The sequence below is a fragment of the Grampus griseus genome (assembly GCF_964374135.1).
Source record: "Grampus griseus genome assembly, chromosome: 9".
Taxonomy (NCBI): domain Eukaryota; kingdom Metazoa; phylum Chordata; class Mammalia; order Artiodactyla; family Delphinidae; genus Grampus; species Grampus griseus.
The window spans coordinates 61,455,621-61,476,598 of NC_139003.1; the positions used below are offsets into that span (position 1 = coordinate 61,455,621).

Here is a 20,978-nt window from a genome sequence, read left to right on the forward strand (position 1 = left end):
ATAGAAATAGAATCAACTGGAGTTTACATTTTTCCCACAAAACTAAAATTTTTCTATTCGATTATTTAGATTCTCACAGGATTCGTGCTGTCAGCCCTGCATGATCCTGAGGCTGGAGGGTGTGGATCAATACAGTCAGAGACTCTTACATGGCCAGCCTGCCTCTCTGGCTTCTACCACTTACTCCCTCCGTCAACCTCTAGGACATTGTTCCTCTGACCTTCCCCTGGTCCTCCCTGGTTCATAGTCTTTGCCCAGGCTGTTTCTTTTGCTTTGATAGGTCTTGCAGTAGCCTTGACTTAGCCAGTTCCCCGATGCCCTCGAACAGGTGAAGTCACCCTAACACACAGGCCCATCGCCCTTGCAGCCCACACCCAAGTTGGAGTTGCCCAGTTACTTGTGTAATTGTTAGGTTACCACCTGCTTCCCCTTTTGACTGTAAGCCCCATCCTGGAAGGGTCCATCACCATGGGCCCAGAGCCCTGTGCTGTGTCCGCCACAGAGGTGGCTCTCAATTAACATCCGCTGAACAAATGAACAAGTACGTGAGTAAGTGAAGGCATACAAGCACGAAGGGATGACACGAAGCCAAGCTGTAGAGGCAAAAAAGTGGTAGTTTTTTTTTTTTCCCTGTTGAAAGACAGATGGGGGAAAAGCAAAGGAAGCAGTAAATGGGAGAAGAATAAAGTAGGTGATGTGGTTGGCAAAGTAGGAAGGAAGACAGAGTGTGAAGGGAAGAGATGGAAGAGAGGGGGAGTTCTAGGGTATAATCTGCCCCCTCCTGTCTCCTGGAAAGGCTGCCCCAGCAAAGGGCAGAGGCAGATACATTCCGAGAGGGCCAGGCTGAACAGGCGGTTGGGGTAATTTTAGTTCTCTTCCTATTACCTATAAAACTTTCCCCTGCATCTCCAAGAATTTGAGTCCCAGCGAAAGGCTCAGCTTTCCATCCTGAGTTCTGTCACACTTTACCCTACCCCATGCTCCTCATGCGAGAACGCACCAGTGAATGAATGGGCTGTAATAGCAGAAGGCAGGAATAGTTGACAAGCCCTTCAAAGCACACTGTCTGGTCCACCAGTGCTCTGATCCCTCTTCCGACCACACGAGGGTCAGTACGCCAGAGGGATCTGGTGCCACTCAGTACTGAGCAGGCCCAGGAACCACCTGGAAGAGCAGTGTCTGAGCTCTCCCATCTGTTCCCAACCATGACCAATACACACCCCATGACACAGCCAAAATCGAACTCTCCTGATGTCATCATGTAATCTCTTTGCAACCACCTCTACAGCCCAAATGGCAGTTACAACTCGTAATGGTAATAGCAGAAATGTTATCACCTGTTGTAAAAGAAATAGTATCAATAGTGATGCTCCCCTGACAGGCTGCTGCTGAAATGACTAATGATGTTGTTTTCTAGTTCAAAATATACAACCTCTCTCAATAACGCTATAGGGTCAACAGCACTGATATTTGAAAATTTAAAACTTAAATGATAGGAAGCAAATTAATATAGAATTTTCTCAATTGGAAAAAAAGGTCTAGAAGAAGTTTACCGAAAAAGAAAATGAGCTGGCTGTTGTGCAGCAGTATTTCAGAAGCAATTCTAAATAAAAATCGAAACTTACTCTTAAAACTAGAGGATTCCTTGTGCTGGTTTTCATCCTCTAATGAAATTAACCTTAAAATTAAAAAACAAAGTTTAGTAATGTTGTTCTGAAAATGTTATACTTATGATAGAGCCAGATTTTCTGTACAATATCTATTACTGTACGTACACACACACACAATATGAACATACAGTCATTTACATGCTATATATTTTTGGAAGAAGAAATAAATTTGCTGGCTTTCTTCTGTCCCTGTACTAAAACTGGTTAGTAGTATCTTAACGTCTGAATTTAGTTTCATGCCAAGGCACATATTCTGTAAATATCTAGGTGGGCAGTTATGTATAACAAAGATAGATACTTACAGTTATCACTTTAAAAACATAGTTAAAAAACTGATGGACAAGCAGGTGTTTATTCTGATTCGTGGTGTTCCAGGAGAGGATACCTTAGGAGGTTAGCTAAATTACATAAGGCTGAAAGCAGGATCATTCTCAAATCCACAAGACTGTTGCCTACTGAACTCTCACTATTCATGGGTAAGATGATGGCACAGATACATCACCACCCTGAGATTCAGCTGGTGCCTCTGAATCCCCCTCCTAGCAAAGTGGTTCACTTTACCTGCCATTTCTGAACAAAATTCTTATTAAATTTCATTGTCATTTAAACTAGTTACTTTTACACTTTTTGAGCTTTAAAAAAGGAAGTAATAAAAATAATGAAGAAATATGAAATTAATTAAAACTAATCACCCAAAACTAATCTTCGGTAGTTCCTCTCTAAGTAAAAGTTAATGCTTTACTTTGATTGCAGTAACATATATGGTGAAAAAAAGGCACCAGAACTCACTCCAGGCCCTGCCTCTTACTATACTAGGGGCCATGGGCAGTCCCTTAACCTCTCTGAGCCCCACTTCCATCATTAACACAACAGGGAAATGCCTATGTTAATTACATGGAGGGTCATCATGAGAATGAGTTGAGATAACATGAATAAAGCACCTGGCATTGTGTTTCATACACAGTAGGTGCTCACTAAATGGTAGCTAGCATCACCATTACTAACAGTAATAGGTTAAATTGCTTCCCCCTCATATAGTCAATTGTACTAGATTCAGAGCACATTCTATAGTTGTTCCTACAGTGAAAAATTGTCTTTGTTCTGCACTAAAGAAATTTTCTAGTATTTGCTTTAAAATTAAAGAAGGCAGGCTTCCCTGGTGGCGCAGTGGTGAGTCCGCCTGCCGATGCATGGGACACGGGTTCGTGCCCCGGTCCGGGAGGATCCCATGTGCCGCAGAGCGGCTGGGCCCGTGAGCCATGGCCGCTGAGCCTGCGCGTCCGGAGCCTGTGCTCCGCAACGGGAGAGGCCACAACAGTGAGAGGCCCGCGTACCGCAAAAAAATAAAAAAATAAATTAAGTTAAAGAAGGCTACCCTTGGTGGTAAATACTTCCGTCAGACAAAAAAGATATTTAAAACCTGATTTAGAAACACAGTAAAAATGTAAACCTGTTTTAGCACAAGGTTGTCATCTAAACTTTTTTGTGTGGAAAAGGAAGAACAAATGGAGGTAAGGTAATCTACTAGGTTAGCCAGCTCAAGATTAACCCCATTCCCACGGGCTATGACATCTCAACAGAAAAAGACATAAGTTCACATGTAAACCTCCTCCTTGCTGTATGAGTTGAGGAATCATGCAGCATATATGTTGAAAAGTTCATCTCAGTGTTTAAAAATGACTGGAGGAGGCTTCTCTGTAAAGAGGCAAGAAATGATGATGGAGAGTCACTTCCTGCGCTCAAAGCTGCTCTCTGCTTCACAGAGGAGGAAACAGAAAGTCTGCACGTAGAAACAAAATGTCAAGACCCAACACTTGTGTATCATAACACCTGAGTACTACATGTGTTGTGAGGTAAGCTAATAAGTTATTTCCTTCTATGAGAGAAAAGCCGGGGATTTCCTATCTAGGACAGGATCTTGTAACTGATGGTGACAAAAGGAATAGATGGGGTGCAGAAATCCCAGAGAGCAGGAAGCTGGGTCTGAGGCCAGGGAGTACTGGGGACCTTTGCCCTCTCTTGCCCCAGCCAACTCCTCACAAGTTGCCCTTCCTAAGACCCCAGAAAGGGGTCTCTTCTTGGGATAAGTGAGTCCCGGCCTAGCAGGAATATGTGAGGGGAGGAGTTTGGCCTCAATTTTAGTACATCTATTCAGAGAAGTGAGGAAGTAAAGCAGTCACCCTGTGTCAGAAACCCTGGCAGACTCGGTCTGCGAGGATGGCGGTGGCCTTACCTGTGGGAAGAAAGGTTTGCCAAGAGAAGGAGCCGTGACTTACTGACTTGGTTCCTCCACTGAGGCCTCTGCACTTTCCTGCTGGGCAATCTTCTTCCTTTCTTCTTTCTCAACCAGCTTTTTCATAGGGTCTTGTAAGCTCTTGATCAGGATAATAGGAAAGAAAACAAAAGACAATGAAAGGTCAATTAAAAACTCAACTGCCACTGGTCCCAGTAATCAAACCCTGAATTAGAGGTTTGGGGAGGTAACCTTGAACCAAACAAGTGGACAGAAAGGAAATGTTGGATGTTCTCAGACCTATCCAAGAAATACTAGCTTATAAAGGAGAGTTGTTTTGCCACTAGATTTATGTTTTTCCCTTTTGTGATAAGTTATTCAAAAGAAGGCCTTTTGGCTATTGCTAACTTTATGTTCCATCTTTAACATGCAGCTAAGATAAACATTCTGTTCTGCTTGCAGCCCACACACTGACAGAGTAGAAGCTTTCTCTCCCCCAAAGATGAGACAATTTTATTTTTAATTTTGTTTGCTATTTTGCAATATAAAACAGTTTATTTTTTAAAAAAAACAAGAGGAAACAAACCCTTTTTTTTCAAACCCAAAATAGTAACTTAACAAATTCTGACAAGTTAACTCCCACGAGTGGACAGAGCAGGTGAGTCCAAATCTTTGTAGGTTAAAAACGGGTGAGAGTCTTTTTTTGGCACATAATTTCTTTGAGCGACTGTTCTTAAAGTTTATTAAATATTTAAGGAAAGGTGTTTTGTTTTTTTTTTTTTAAAAAGCAAAAAGTCCCAAGGAACTGTACACCAGTGACAAAGCCTGAAAAAGCAAAACATCCCTGTAACAACTGAATAATGAGTTATATACAAAGATCTCCATTTCTGGCCTAATTATAATACAAACAAAAAAGAAATATCTCAAGATACTTATCCTGCTTATATTCTCAGAACTATTAAAGTCCTCATCCTTTGGGTCTTCACCTCTCTGTTCCTGTCTCCTTCCCATCCTTCACTTTTCTAGTATGACATACACACAGAGGAGGCAATAACTTTTCATATGCCAACTTGGACTGATTACTGATGGCTGACCGGAGGGCTGGTTGAAGATGGTCTGAAGGCTGAGTCTTGGCAGTGGAGCTGTGACTGGTTTTGGTGTCTGCCATGGACACTAGATGGACACTGGTGTCACTCTTCCTGCTAGAATAATTTTCCTATAACACCCAGGCCATCATATTACCCTTTTTCTCAAGAACCCACTGTAGTTTCTTATTTCCTTCCATTTCTAGTCTAAACTTCTCTGACCAATTTAAAAGATCTTCTAAAATGTGACCCTATCCTACTCTTCCAGATGCATTCCCGCTAACCTCACATGTCCTTCCGTTCAATTAGGCTTCTATCCTCACGGTCTCCTGTGTGCTAGTTGCTCCCTTCCTATCTTTGCTCAGTCTGCTGCTTTAACCTAAAAAGCTCTCTCTACCTATCTGTCTATCCTCAAAGTCCTATCAGTCTCTGCAAAGTCCAGACCAGTTACTACCATTTTTCATAAAGCGTCATTCACTGAGCATGCCAAATTCAAGAACGTCCTTCCATCTCCAAACTGCACTTACAGTTTTATTAGTATTTCATTATACATATCCTGTATTATGTTTTGTCTTTTAAAAATATTTTTTTTAATTAGAAAAGTAATAAAACCACACGTAGAATGTTTGGGAAGGAAAAAAGGAAAAATTACTCGTAATTCCATTTCCCTAAAATAGTTATTATTTTTCTAATATTTCCTTTGTTTTTTTTCTTACTCATACGACTTATACAATTGGAATCCTTGTTTGTATAGTAGATATTTTTATAGAGCATAGATGCCCTCTTAACCAATTTAATGTATGTAGATATTTCATAATTAAAACAATTTGAGTGCAGAATATAAAGAAGATTTTATATATCTTAAACATTTAATATTGAATTAAAAAAATATAAATGTTTAATTTATATTGCCAATATTCTAAGGTAGGGCTAAATGTTCTCTTTGAATATATGTCCCCTGATTAGGATTCTGACGCATTTTCTTGCTTAAACCACATCCATAAGGCACTGCCATAGTTTTTAATGATTCCCTATTTCTGGACATTTAGATTAGTACACTCAGTCAGCACATCCCAAGGCCAGGGGCTGTTTTGGGTGCTGGGGATACATGGTGCACAAGACAGACAAAATCATAAGCTAGTGATGGATCCAGGCAGAGAACTGATATAGGGGGATAGAAAGTGATTGGGTCATAAGGTAGCAGGTAGCAGGAATGTCCTCTCTTAGAAGTGATATTTCAACTCAGAGCTAAATGGCAGGAAGGAGCCATCCACGTGCAGCTCAGGAGAACCACGGGCCCCAGGTGCAAAGGCCTAGCAGTAGGAACAGCTTGGCTTGTTTCAGCTGTAGAATAGTGGGTAACAGGACAAGTCTCATGAGACTGGGATAAAGAGGTTAACAGGGGTCACACAAGGAGAACGTTCCTTTACCCACATTCCTCAATACTTAACATTTTGCCCCCATTAGTTTCCTTATACTCTTTTGCTCTTTCTGTCTCTCTACTGCATGACAACTAAATGGACTCTGTGATCCTTGGCTGGAGGGGGAAATGCTATGAAGGACAGCATTGGAACAAGTGAAGCAATTGGAATATGGACCATAGTCTTGGTGTTCTTCATATATATGTGTGTGTGTGTGTGTGTGTGTGTACACCCAAAGGCATCTGGTAAAAGCTGGGCACGTGTGTGTGTGTGTGTGTGTGTGTGTGTGTGTGTGTGTGCATTTTGGAAATGTGCAACCACAAGGAGTAGTTGAACAGATGTCAAGGACTTTCTCTTTTCAACTGAGCTGCCAATCACGGCACTCACACACACACTCATACACACCCCACTTCCAGCAGTTTTATTCTCTAAAGAGTGGTCCAGCCCTGGTCAAAGTGAAGCCAGGAGAATTTCCAGAGAAGGCTCTGCCGGCTCCAAGTCTTGCTTTTAGATTCTGTGACGCTTCGCTCAGGCCTCCTGGTTTGCTCAGTTATCTTCTCTCTGCATTTCCTTTGTATCAATCAGCAGTGGCAGGGCCAGGACAGCTGCTCTCAGCCGGCCATGTCTAGCTGCCACAGTGCTCGCCTAAGCCCCTGAGATGCCCTTGACAGCTCCATGGTTATCATCCCTTCTGTCTCTAGCCTGACCTCCCCTCAGAACCACACTCCAGCAGCTCTCAGACAACCCCTTTGTGATGTAAACCACTTATTCCTTCTTTTCAACCCCTGCTCCTGTTGGGCCATTAGCAGGCACTCAATTGTTGGCCCCCTGTCACCACCATCACGGTTAAGTCACTATTGTGCTTCACCAACAGAATGGCTGCAGTTCCAATTGCTACTTTATTATTAATAATTCCTGTGACAATCACTCCTTCCTTCCTTCTATTACCATTGTCCTTAAAACAATTTTGTTGTTGCCACTCAAGAGAGGTGCTGTGTATGCACCTGTTGGTTGATAAATTAATGTACATAAGGTTAAACTGCAAAAATTAGAGCTCTTTAGCTAAGGAATTCAAAGGCTAGGGGAATCATGTGAAAAGGCTTATAAAATCATAAGCAAAATTAATACTGAGCACATGGGCTTATTTATTAAATATTAGAATTTTGAACTAAGGGGACTCGTGTGTGTGTGTAGGTTGTGTGTGTGTATCTTTACTGAGATATAATTCACATACCACAGAATTCACTCATTTAAAGTGTACAATTCAATGGTTTACAATATAGTCACAGTTGTGTGATCATTAACACAATCAATTTTAGAACATTTTCCGAAGGCGTCTCTTGAAGCAAGAGAGAGTTTTAGATCAAACTAAGCTATATGTTCCTCTACAGAGCAAGGGAAAAAACCCTGCAACACCACATATGGAACTTGTTTCTTACAAAAGATGGTACACATTGAAGATATAAAGAGGCTTAGAGGAACTCTGAAACATTATGGAGGACAAATCATGTCTGCTTTCCTCCTTCAAGATCAGTTCCCGGGTGTGACTGTCAGATACAGGATATTCTACATGGTGAATCACGACGTTTTCCAAGGTTTGATTATAAAGGCCCAACTGGGGGCAGGCGGGTAGAGGTGAATTCTTCAGATTAAAGTCCAAAACTCAGCTGAAAACGCTTAACCCTGTAGCATCCTTAAAAGTCAGAGGTGACAGCATCTTCTGTGTGATGTGAACATCTGCTCAGGCAAAATGAATCTAAGACGCCTGGCTGACTGTGCAGACAAGGCAGCCATCAGATGGAACTAGTTTGAATCACTGGCTGATGGAAGCCATGTTCAAATCCATGTCCAGAAATAAAACGTCAAAGCATTCTGTTTCTAAACCCCAAACCTTCTAGGCCCTTCATTAAAATTGCTTGGGAAAATCACTATGAATTAGAAGCAATACAACATCATATAAGACTGAAAGGTTCTCTGTGAAGGAGGGAATGTTTTTAGACCAAGTAACCTTTCTCTGTTAAGGCTGCACTGACATGCTAATAGTTTCCATCAATGCTTAAATGGTTTCAGGAAGCACACACACAATATGTAAGATCAGCGTGACAGAGGAAACTTACAGACCGAGCTTGCAAAAGTGTCTTAGAAAGGAAACAGCTTAATATAATAAAGGGAGTTACTACTTCCTGTATTAGGAAAATAAAAGCAACAGCAACATTCATCTGAATGAAAGCAAAACTACTCAGCAAAACAAATTTCACAGGCAAAAGAACAGCAATCAGCCCTCATCTAACGACCTAAATTTAATGTTTAACTTTGACAACTGGGTAACGTTTCCTCTAATCTTTATTACTTTTAATTTTCTTAGGCTACTTCCCATTAATTACACGATATGTATATAAAGGTGCCAAATAATTGTTTATAAAAGGAAATAAAAGTGCTCAGAATAGCACGGCATGGTTAAAAGATGCTGAACTCAGTTGGGTTTGTGTATATTTGTGATTTTATAATTAGTAGCACATGAGGAATAAAAAGCAGAGGCCATGATGATGTGTATGAGCCACATAATTTATGGACATTTAGCTCACATGTCCTCCCCACCCATGCAGCTATAAATTTATAAAGGCACTGTACAAGGAACACAAATTAATCTAGGACCAGAAGGTACTCTTGAATTCTACTGTAGAACAAAAAAGTTAAACAGTAAAACTACAAAAAAATAAACACAATCTATTCTTTAAAATAAGATGGAGACTTCCCTGGTGGTGCAGTGGTTAAGAATTCGACTCCCAGTGCAGGGGATGCGGCTTCGATCCCTGGTCAGGGAACTAGATCCTACACGCATGCCGCAACTATGAATTCGCATGCCACAACTAAGACCCGGCACAACAACAACAACAAAAAAAAAGATGGAAAATTAGTACTGGGAAGGCATCATAGTGTACTAGAAAGAGATGGACTTCGGAAATAGTTCACGTAGTGCTGTGCCCTGGTAAAGGGTCTTCACCCCCGGGAGCCTCTCTTTACCCATCAGAACAAAGGAGACAAGTAAACCATCCTTGGGACATTGTGAGGATTAACTGAGATAATGTCTTTGCAGAGTACCAAGCTCATAGTAAGCACTCAAAACGTGCTTTCTTATCAATGACTTTTAAAGATCTGAAAGGAATTAGATGTCTTAAGGGCTCATTTTGTGTTACGTACCGCATTCCATGTTTCATACATCTCTCAAAACCCAGATAAACACTGTCCTTCCGATTTCCTGACATGGACATGGAGATCAGGGGAGGTGAAGTAATTTGCTTAAGGCCATTCAACCATTAACAAGGAGAAGCAATATTTAAATCCAGGTCTTTACAATTCTACAACTAGTTAAGAAACTGTATTGAATAACCAGGCCAAGAATATCTACTGAACTCCCCTTTCATATGAAGTACCAAGGAGATGGAGAGGGCTTCATTTCAAATTCTAAAGGAAGGGCCATGGTATTCGAAGACTGACATATACAAGATGCTTTTCGCCTTCAAGCAAATACTTGGAGGATATGGGGAGGGGGAAGGGTGAGCTGTGACAGGGCGAGAGAGAGGCATGGACACATACACACTACCAAACGTAAGGTAGATAGCTAGTGGGAAGCAGCCGCATAGCACAGGGAGATCAGCTCGGTGCTTTGTGACCACCTAGAGGGGTGGGATAGGGAGGGTGGGAGGGAGGGAGACGCAAGAGGGAAGAGCTATGGGAACATATGTATAACTGATTCACTTTGTTATAAAGCAGAAACGAACACACCATTGTAAAGCAATTATACCCCAATAAAGATGTTAAAAATAAATAAATAAATAAAACAGCCAGGACATGGAAAAAAATACTTTAAAGTGCTATTTTTAATTGAAAATTTATAGCTGTACTTTTTTTTTTTTTTTTTTTTTTTTTGTGGTATGCGGGCCTCTCACCGCTGTGGCCTCTCCTGCTGCAGAGCACAGGCTCCGGAAGTGAAGGCTCAGCGGCCATGGCTCACGGGCCCAGCCGCTCCACGGCATGCAGGATCCTCCCGGACCGGGGCACGAACCCGTGTCCCCTGCATCGGCAGGCGGACTCCCAACCACTGCGCCACCAGGGAAGCCCTATAGCTGTACTTTTTAAAGGTGGCGATTCTGCTTTCTCTACCCTCCTGCCTCACAGCCAGAACACCACCTGAAAGAAGTGCTACAAGGCAGAGTGAAAGAAGCATAAGCATCCCTGTTTCCAGATCTACCATGTACTGGGCATGTGTCCTTGGGCAAATTACTAGACCTTTCTGAGCTTCAATTTCCTCATTTGAAACATGGAAACAAGAACAAGTATGCCCACTTCCCCAAGGCTACTTTGAGGATTAACTAAAATATATGCACTTTCTATATGTCAATGCTGAACCTAACGTATTATTCATTATAAGACCCAACCTTGGTACATTAGAGTCCCACGTACCATGACAAATTCTTCTAGACATTATTGCACTTCACCCTTAGCAGAACGCCTGGCATAAAGTAACTACGCACACAATGCTAATATTTTTTCCTTTTCCCTCAAGGAAGAGGTGGAAAATAAGAAGAGGTGGTGAGGAGAGAAGCATCTTACTGTTGTGAACAGGGCCTGGGCTACCAGCTGCCCTGAAGAACCAATGTCAGTCATCAAGGATGAATGGATGACCAGCCACGCTTGGGTGTGTCCCCATCCAATCTGAAATACCTCAGATTTCAGTGGTAGCCACGGTCAGTCTCTCTACCGCTCCTCTCCCAGTGACCTGGATGCAGCCCAGTTTGCTGTTGGCAATGATCTGGCCTGGAGCAGCTTGGGGAAAAACATCATTCTGCTAAATGCTGTGTAAAGTAAAGACACTGAGAAAAAACTTGAAAGTCTAAAAGGATATTCTGGATGTTCACCATGAGTAATTGCCATGTTGGGACTGGCAACTAAAATTGCATTGCAGGGATATTTACCCAATTTTCATAAAAACTATTATGGCTTTATTTTCAAAGCAAGTAACTACAGAGCCATGTGGCTTGTCGGTAAATGTTCAAGTGATTAACTGAGAAATGGGGTGGGTGGAAGAAGGCTGTGAGGCATACGAATTTGAGAAAAACAAAATTTAGAAAGAGATGTTTTTTGAACTGTTAGAGCTAAAAGCATTTGAGTCTGTAGAATGATGTTCCATATAACAGTGCTAAGTCCTAGACCCCAGGAGAGAGAGGAGGGAACAGTGGCACATCCATTTCGATGGTTATTTTTGAACATGCACAGTTAGGTTTTCAAATTCAGGTTTCCTTAGAGTTAAAATCTTGGCACAGACCAAGAGCCACTTGCAAAGCCAAAGCGCATTTTTTAGAATTAGCCCTGTTACAGGGGTGGGACACCCTCTTGCTTTTCTGGGGTGCAGGCCGGCCCTGCCCTCTCCTATCCCTGGTGGGAATGACCTGAGCCCAGACCAGGGTCTGCAGGGCAGAAAGGCTGCCAGAGCGTCTGGGGGAGCAGGGAGGGAGGAGGTTGGGTTTCCCTGGGCAAGGTTAGTGAGACCTCCTATTCCACTGCCATAAAGCCTTGCCTGTGCAAAACTAATAACCTAGGGTGAAAATGGTGCCTAAGAAAGTAACTGAAGCTGGGCTCCAGAACCTGACAACCACAGCAAACCCTTCTGTATCGATACCGCCAATGGCTGTCTTCTGGATCCACTAACAGAATGTTTAATAAGTCCATCCCTCCCCCACTCCCCCCCGCCCATGGAGCACCAGGGCTGCCACAGTCACAACCACCACCACCACACGGCTGGGCAGTGACAGAGCTAGACTCAGAGCCAGATCTGGCTGGCTCCAGGGCTTGTGCTCCCACATGCTTTGATTTATCCCATAACCAGAGTCAAAAACCGGCTTTCCTCCCCAAGACACTGCAGTGGGGCACATCACAGGACTACACTCTGCTACTGACCACTGCCATTCAATATAGGTCCTCATCTCTTCACAAATACCAGTGCAGAAGGACATGCCTTCCCTTCAACCAGCCCCCAGGGAGCGTGTCCACATCTTCAAAGGGCCCAGTGCTCACTTCTCTATAAAGACATCCAACTCAGCGCATGTGCCAGCACGTCAGATAGGGGAGAAAAGGCCACTGGTACAAACAGAATTTTAGATTTTCCAATGAAAAACCACTTGACTCCTGAGGGCTATTTTTTTTTTTTCTTAAAAAATTTTTTTTTTCCTGATGCCTGTTCTGGATATGTGGAGAAATGTGTAAGTAAGTGACATCCTGAAAGGATGAAGCAAACATGACCACATCTGAAGGCTGGTAATTTAAGACAGGTACTGCTTTCCTATAGACAGCATTTCTTTTAGTTTTCTTCCAAAAAAAAAAAAAAATGTTTTAAATTCTTACTCTAAATTACTTTCTCTAAAAAAGCTTTCAAGATAGGGCTAGTCACATTCCGTTCCTATCCCCATGACTTGATAATTTCTACCATGTAAAAGACATTCCCGAATGATGTGGAATCAGTATAAAATTAACACACTAATGATAATTCATGCAAAATTATATGTTAGTAGCATTGTAATGAACCAATAAATATTTATTGCTTGAAAATATGAGATTAGGGAATTGCTTCTTTTATGGGAAACCACTCAAAAGATAGTCTTTCAACTTTCAACTTGAGCTGTTACAATTATTAGATTAACAATTTTTTTGTTAACTTTAAATTTCAAGGCTAAATTTTCCATAAAGTTAAAATGCTACAAAAATGTATTTATCATGAAATTAGAATGATGAAGGAATATGTCAATAAATGTAGAATCAATATAGTCAGGCCTGAATAAGAATGTAATAGCTGTTGTCACATAAAATAGTACCACAAAATATTCCTAAAATGTCAAAATCGTCACTTGGAAAAATTTCAAGTTGTGTGAGGTGAAGACTCAATTCACTTTTATAATAAAAATATTATACAAGAAAGAATTACACATATTTTCTAGAGGAAGGCTCATTAGAAATAAAACGAACTTCTGGGACACAAGTTACATCTCTGTAATTCTGCAGCAAAAGACTCTTCCCTCCAAACAGGATGCACTGAGTGTTTAACATTAATTATCATCCTTCATCAAGCATAAAACTAACAGTCAGGAAATACAGCTGCAATAGCACAATTATCAACACACTCAGACTACGCCCCACAGCAAAGAAAGCAAATGGGTTGCTTTTCATTAACAGAGCTTGGCACACCTCCCCAAAGACAATGTTTTCTTTCCAGCCAGCATCCCAAAAGGCATTTAAGGGGCTATTTGCTTAGGTAAATCCAAAGAACAAGTAAACCATGAAAATATTTAATTAAATTTCAAAATATTCATTATTGATATACAGTGCCACTCATATATATACATATGTGTGTACACATATGTATACCTATATGTATTGAAAGATGATTTGATCAAGCCAAAATCTTTTATATAAAAGGCTTGTATTTTTAAAACATTATTAGTGCAAGAGGGTTGGTAAGTAAGGTTATAGTCCATGCTTGACTGTGATACATGAGGTATTCATGGTTTTCGTTCTCATAGTTTGTGGCATACAGTATGATATGCAACGCGCCTCCATCTGTGCAGTAATGGGCTGGGTGATAACAGTGTTCTATGACACGGGTTTGAGTCCATATAAAGAAAGTAATTAGCTACTAGCTTCAGATTCTAATATAACATGTCATCACTGAAAGCCTAGATGAATAGCATTCTAAAGAGATAATAAAAGCATAGTTTATTTGGTTTACTTCTGGACACTTAACATCCTTAACATTATTATAATCTTATTACACCTTAACAGATGTATCATTACTCCTACCGAATTTATATTACAATTGAACTATAAACTGTTCCTTAAACCATAATTTAAGGAAGGCTTGGGGGATGTAAAAGGCAATGGGTAGGGGCTTCCCTGGTGGCGCAGTGGTTGAAGAGTCTGCCTGCCGATGCAGGGGACACGGGTTCATGCCCCGGTCTGGGAAGATCCCACATGCCGCGGAGCGGCTGGGCCCGTGAGCCATGGCCGCTGGGCCTGCGCATCCGGAGCCGGTGCTCCGCAACGGGAGAGGCCACAACAGTGAGAGGCCCGCGTACCGAGAAAAAAAAAAAAAAAAAAGGCAGTGGGTAATCATCTGCCCCAAATATTTGGAATTATATCTGAAGCACTGCCATCAAACTTTCACTAAATTCCCTGCCCAGAAAGCCTCTAGCATAATCAGCTTGGTCCTCTCTGCAGGAAAAACATCACAGCAAAATTTAAGGAGTCATATTTTCCTCAGCACAGAAGGCCAGGGATACACATAGGATTCTTCTATGCTTGTGGCACAACTTCAATTTCATGATTTTATACTGTACTTTATATGCAATTAACTCAAATCTGAACCTCTTTAAAACTGTATCTGAGATAGGCATTATCTCATCTTCCATCTGGCCAACTTGTGTTATGTACAGTTGTCTTTCAAATGACTGATAACCTTTGTATTCATTATAATATAAACTCTGACACACATTTATGCCCTAAAACCTAACACTTGCTGCCTTACCAAAGGTTAATCCATGGGATTCTGCTCAGGCCTGTGTAAGAAATGTGAGTAGTGTGAGTTATAATAATTTTAATCAATCTGCCTTGGTCGGGATAGCTGCTTCCTAAGGCGCCGAAAGCAGCAGTAAATCACAGAGAAGGCATGCAGTCCTTACCAACAGCTGTAACATAGCCAGTGTGATAAGGAAAGCTGCGGGTTCGCTGTGTGCGGAACATCTGGCTGGACCAAGGACGATGCACAAGAAATAAAAGGTCCGTCCCCTCAAGTGCTTATAGTTCAACTGTTTACACTATGCAGCATGTCAGCAAGCACCAGAGAAAGAGTAAGTGACCAGCTGACAAGGGGATCAGGAAAAACAAACTCGATGGCCAGGGGATCTGTCTGGGGTCAGGTCAGGTACATAACAAGGTGAGGGGACTGTCCTGCGTTCCTCTTGGGACCTCCAATTAAAGGGTCATGGTCTTAAAGTGTTTCTGTCTTAGTACTTTTGTAGATGCAGTGACATTATAAGCATCTCAAAATCAAAGAGGTGTTTTAAGGCAAAAGAAAAAAGAAAAATCTTCTTAATGTTTTGTCAAGCAAAGTGACGAGACCTACTTACAAACTGCCTGAAAAATTAAAAGGAAGGTAATTTCAAGGTGAAGGTTAACTAGTTCTTTCCTGGTCTCTTCCTTTCAGAGATACGACCTGGCAACAAAGCACCCTGTGTTCTGTCACCATTCTGAAAATCCTTTTAGAACCCAAATCCCTTCCATATCTCGATATGTATTCACCCTCAGCAACCATTACAGAGCAAAGTGATTCCACCTTCAGTTGAAATACTGAGAACCTGACATTTTGCATGTATTACTTTTGGGTTGAGAAATCATTGAGTTTAATGTTGCTTCTTCAATTAGAAAATATGACTGCAGTGTTAGGAAAAAATCATATTCTATATTGGATGGTACTCACAGAATAAAATGATATTTGTTAGAAGTAAGGGAAGAAAGGAAAATGCCTTCTTAAGTGAGTATATTTTAAGTTAATAAGTAAAAAGTAATAAAGTGTACTAGACTTACACAACTTTCTCTTTAGCAACGTCAAACAAGTATTTTAAAGGAGCAGGGCCAATCATTAGGCTCAAGTTCACCACAATTCATCTCCCAGTAACAAGTACCAAGGTTAAACCTGTGTTTTTGGATGGCTGTGGCTTATTGTTGTATTGAATACTGATGTGGTAAAAAAGACCCTACTAGGGGGCATAATTCTCTCTTTGACATTTAGAGTCTGTTATAATAATGATGCTTGCTTCAACAGACATTGCTGGTGATAGAAACAAATCTTTACTTTTTATGAGATTTTCTAACGGCCTCTCTAGCTCTCATACCTTTTTTTCTTAATGTAATATTTATTTATTTTAATTTTTTTTACATCTTTATTGGAGTATAATTGCTTTACAATGGTGTGTTAGTTTCTGCTTTATAACAAAGTGAATCAGTTATACATATACATATGTTGCCATATCTCTTCCCTCTTGCGTCTCCCTCCCTCCCACCCTCCCTATCCCACCCCTCCAGGCGGTCACAAAGCACCGAGCTGATCTCCCTGTGCTATGCGGCTGCTTCCCACTAGCTATCTATTTTACGTTTGGTAGTGTATATATGTCCATGCCTCTCTCTCACTTTGTCACAGCTTACCCTTCCCCCTCCCCATATCCTCAAGTCCATTCTCTAGTAGGTCTGTGTCTTTATTCCTGTCTTACCCCTAGGTTCTTCATGACATTTTTTTTTCCTTAAATTCCATATATATGTGTTAGCATATGGTATTTGTCTTTCTCTTTCTGACTTACTTCACTCTGTATGACAGACTCTAGGTCTATGCACCTCACTACAAATAACTCAATTTCGTTTCTTTTTATGGCTGAGTAATATTCCATTGTATATATGTGCCACATCTTCTTTATCCATTCATCCGATGATGGACACTTAGGTTGTTTCCATCTCCAGGCTATTGTAAATAGAGCTGCAATGAACATTTTGGTACATGACTCTTTTTGCATTATGGTTTTCTCAGGGTATATGCCCAGTAGTGGGATTCCTGGGTCATATGGTAGTTCTATTTGTAGTTTTTTAAGGAACCTTCATACTGTTCTCCACAGTGGCTGTATCAATTCACATTCCCACCAACAGTGCAAGAGGGTTCCCTTTTCTCCACACGCGCTCCAGCATTTATTGTTTCTAGATTTTTGATGATGTCTAGCTCTCATACCTTTAACGTAGTGAATTCATATGGCTGATAACCTTTGAAGCTCTCATGGATGGCTGCCATAGTGTGAGAAGTTTTCTCCCAAAAATGGAGCAGAGTGGTCTGTAAAGAAAGACAGTAAAGCTATTAGCATTTTAAATGCCCAGATCTAATCAGGGGTCCTAGAGAAAGAAGTGTGCCCATCTGTGGCTTTCAAAGTTGTTTTTCTTAAAAAATATTTATTTATTTATTTATTTGGTCGTGCTGGGTCTTAGTTGAAGCATGCGAACTCTTAGTTGCAGCATGTGGGATCCTGTTCCCTGACCAGGGATCGAACCTGGGCCCCCTGAATTGGGAGCACGGAGTCTTAACCACTGGACTACCAGGGAAGTCCCCCTCAAGGTTTTCTGAAACACGATTTTTACTTATCTCTGCAGCCTTGTTTCCTACTATGCCCCTACTTACACCCTGTATTTCAGCCAAACTTAATGGCTCCCTGTCCCCCTACAGCTCATGCTGCTCCACCACCTGGGACATTCTCCTCTCCATTCTCTTTGTACTTGTCCCATCTGATCCATCCTCCAAAACCCAGGGCTAGTCATTAACAATGGACTTCTGTGATTCCCTCAATGGATTCCATTTCTCCCTCTTCAAGCCTCCATTGGATTTTGTAGATCTCATTTCACTTAGCACACCCTGCTCTGCCCTTGAGGTAGAGAAAATATAGTCAGACGTTACTGTCTCTGACTTCCTTTCTAAATTTTAAGTTCCTTGAGGACAGGAAATCTGGTTTTATCCACTGTATATTCTCTACAACACCCAGAGTTTGCCTCCCACCCTCAGCTGGTGCTCAATAGTACCGCTGATGGATATGAGTGCCATTCTGAAGGAACTGACAGGCAACGAGGAGACAAAAGCAAGTTCATTAAATTATGGCAACCTGGTGAGGAAGTGACCATGCCGTGAGAATTACAGCAACAATGCTAAGGGAGTTCAGAGGAGGCTTACTGAAGGAGGGGACACTCTGGTACCTCAGAGTGGAATTTGGAAAGGCACAAGTGGCGAGGGAGAGCACACAGGCAGAGGGAACCACCTAAATAAATGCAGGGAAGTGGGGAATTACAGTGTATATACAGGGAATAGCTAACATTTGGTTTGATTAACTGTAGGATGCTAAAAAAGAGAGATGTGGGAAGTAAATTATGAGAAAGGCAATCTGAACTTCATTATGCCCAAACCATACTTTGGGCTCAAACACCATTTTTCTGTTATCTAAACCTTGTAACATTCTTGCTCCGCTGCATCAAACATCACTTGGTTACCTGGTATGTTGCTAGCATATGAGACAAGAGATTGCATCTGCTCGCTCCCAGAAGATCCACTTTTTGACACACATCCATCTTCAATTTGTCAAAGCTTTTTTTGGCAAGGCGAACTTGTGTTTGCACCTATGAAAGTAAAAGAGAATCTCTGAACCACTCAAACTGTTTGGTTAAAATTTGTCAGCGAGAAAACACCAATAGCGGGATTAACTCTTTCACGTAAGAAAACACCTTTGAAAATTCCAGGCAAGTGAGAAGATGCTACAATATCCATTCTTTACTTCCAAAGGACCTAAACGACAGTACTGTATATCATGATTTTACAGCAGACTTACCATCCTAGTATTTTTCTCAGTCGAATGGTAGAACTCCTCTCCTCTCAAGGCATTCACAAACTGACCATAGTGGGAAGAAGTCTGGAAACACGCAGGGTGGTAAGGGGATAATATTTGCCTTACTGTTTTCCTATGGTTCTTTGAAGCTGAATTCCCCATGTACTCCTCACTCTCCTTCCCCTAATGTTAACATCTTACATAACATGACACATTTGTTAAAAATATGAAATTAACACTGATACAATCCTATTAACTAAACAACAGATGTTATTCAGATTTCACCAGCTTTTCCACTAATGTCCTTTCTTTCTGTTCTGAGATCCAATCTAGGAAATTGTGACACAGCCTAAAAAACTATCCCCACTGATAAACTTTCAACTTTTTATTATTGCATATGTACATCAGCAATCCTCCATCCATCCCTAAGCCATGCAGTAATTCAGGGATGGAGGGAAGGTCAGGAAGATTCAGAAATGTTATTCTACATATTATTTGATAATAATACAGAAAGTTTTAAAATTTAATACAGCTACATTAAAAATAGTGGAATCAAAATTTCCCCTTCCTCTAACCTGAAGCATCACTATATCCTATTTTAACCAGGGAAAGGTAGTCACATGTTAATTTATCTCAGATAATTCATGCAGTTGTAGTTACCAGGTAGGTAACTGGGAGTTGGGAATAATGCTGACTCATTAATGGTAGCTCTTTCATCACAGGATACCTCAGGTGGGTATCTCCAGGGACTCGAGGACAATGTCTACCTTGATCACCATTATATGATAGGCACCTGGCGACCTGGTACAAACCAGGTGCTGAATATATATTTGGTGACCGAATCAAGAAAATTTCCAGACCATTTCTAAAGGTAAAGTACCTGAGTACCATTTTAAAGTAGAACTTTTAAAGTAGTCTTAAAAGTGATAGTTTTATTTTTTAATAAAAATAAACATGAAGATGATTCGATTTAAAATATATTAATTTTACCACTAATAATTTATATTCACAGCTTTTAAAATTATAGGGTATTATGCAGTAACAGTAGCAATTGACACAATTGTTATCATTTGTAACAATTTAATAATCAAAACAATTCAACAATAGATATAATTCAAAATTAATATTATACAATCGATACAAGTGAACAATTAATACAATTCGCTCATCACATGCCAGCTTTATTCTCTGTTAGCCTCTGTTATCGCGCTCTGATGGCTGAGGGTAAGAGGCTTCATCAGGGGAAGTAACTGACAGGCAGGGCTGGCATTCTAGATTAGCCTGCCTGACTCCAAAGGCACGCTCTTCTGCTGCCCCAAACGACTTCCACTAACCATTGCAAAATCAAGAAGATCAAAATTATGATTCTACCCAGAAGCACAAGGTTTCCTGTAGGCTTCTATGGAATTGGAAAATAATCAGGCAGTACATTTAATACCATATCGACAGAATTAATACCCTATATGAATAGGGTCTTGTTTCTGTAGCTGTGTAAAGCATTACTTAAGAATTCCTCTGTATTCCTAGGTCTACAGGGCTTGGAAAACCAGCAAATGAAGCCATCCAGCTCCTCTCAAAGCACACCGTAAGCTTAAATAAATCCCCGAACTCGATCATTCCTCACTGTGGAGTGGAGAGACTCTAGGGAAAGCTACTGGGGTGTGCGGACTATAAAAAGAGTTAGGATGTGTTAAGTATCGGTGATTTTCTGCCCCCCTCCTTTGAGAGGAATAGGGATGATACAGGGAGAAGTGGAAGGGAGAAGTGGAAGAGTGCAGGGCAAGAAGTTTAAGCAGCTGAGAGTTTCACTGCAGGTCCCCACTGGTTCACCAGTTGCTCGAGCCAGGAAGAACTCCTCAACTGGGACCCTGAGAGGCATCTGTCTTTACCCTTTCCTTCTGAAGGGGGAGGAGATAAATACACGTGTGAGCTTTCACGTATGCATTCATTCAACACATGCTTAGTGAGCATTAGTGCCCATTATGTGTCAGGACCAGTGCTTGGCACTGGGAGGTCTGTAAAGCAATGAGACACATAGCAGGCGGTCAATAAATACTTAAGAATGAATGCACAGAGGCACAAGGACCCCCTAGTCTTTTAGAGAAGACAGATAAGTT

The 20,978-nt window shown here is 41.1% G+C and overlaps 1 protein-coding gene across 4 annotated transcripts in view; it reads right to left on the reverse strand.

Moving 5' to 3' along the window:
- The window catches only part of ICA1 (islet cell autoantigen 1), a 144,556-nt gene that overhangs the window by 24,381 nt on the left and 99,197 nt on the right, over positions 1–20,978 (reverse strand). For all 4 annotated transcript variants that reach the window (XM_082662010.1, XM_082662007.1, XM_082662008.1 and 1 more), the window contains exons 7-10: positions 18,530–18,655; positions 17,232–17,330; positions 3,947–4,044; positions 1,626–1,678 (exon numbers count right to left, since the gene is read on the reverse strand). In XM_082662010.1, coding sequence (XP_082518136.1) covers positions 1,626–1,678; positions 3,947–4,044; positions 17,232–17,330; positions 18,530–18,655 — 376 coding nt within the window. The remainder of the gene's footprint in view (positions 1–1,625; positions 1,679–3,946; positions 4,045–17,231; positions 17,331–18,529; positions 18,656–20,978) is intronic.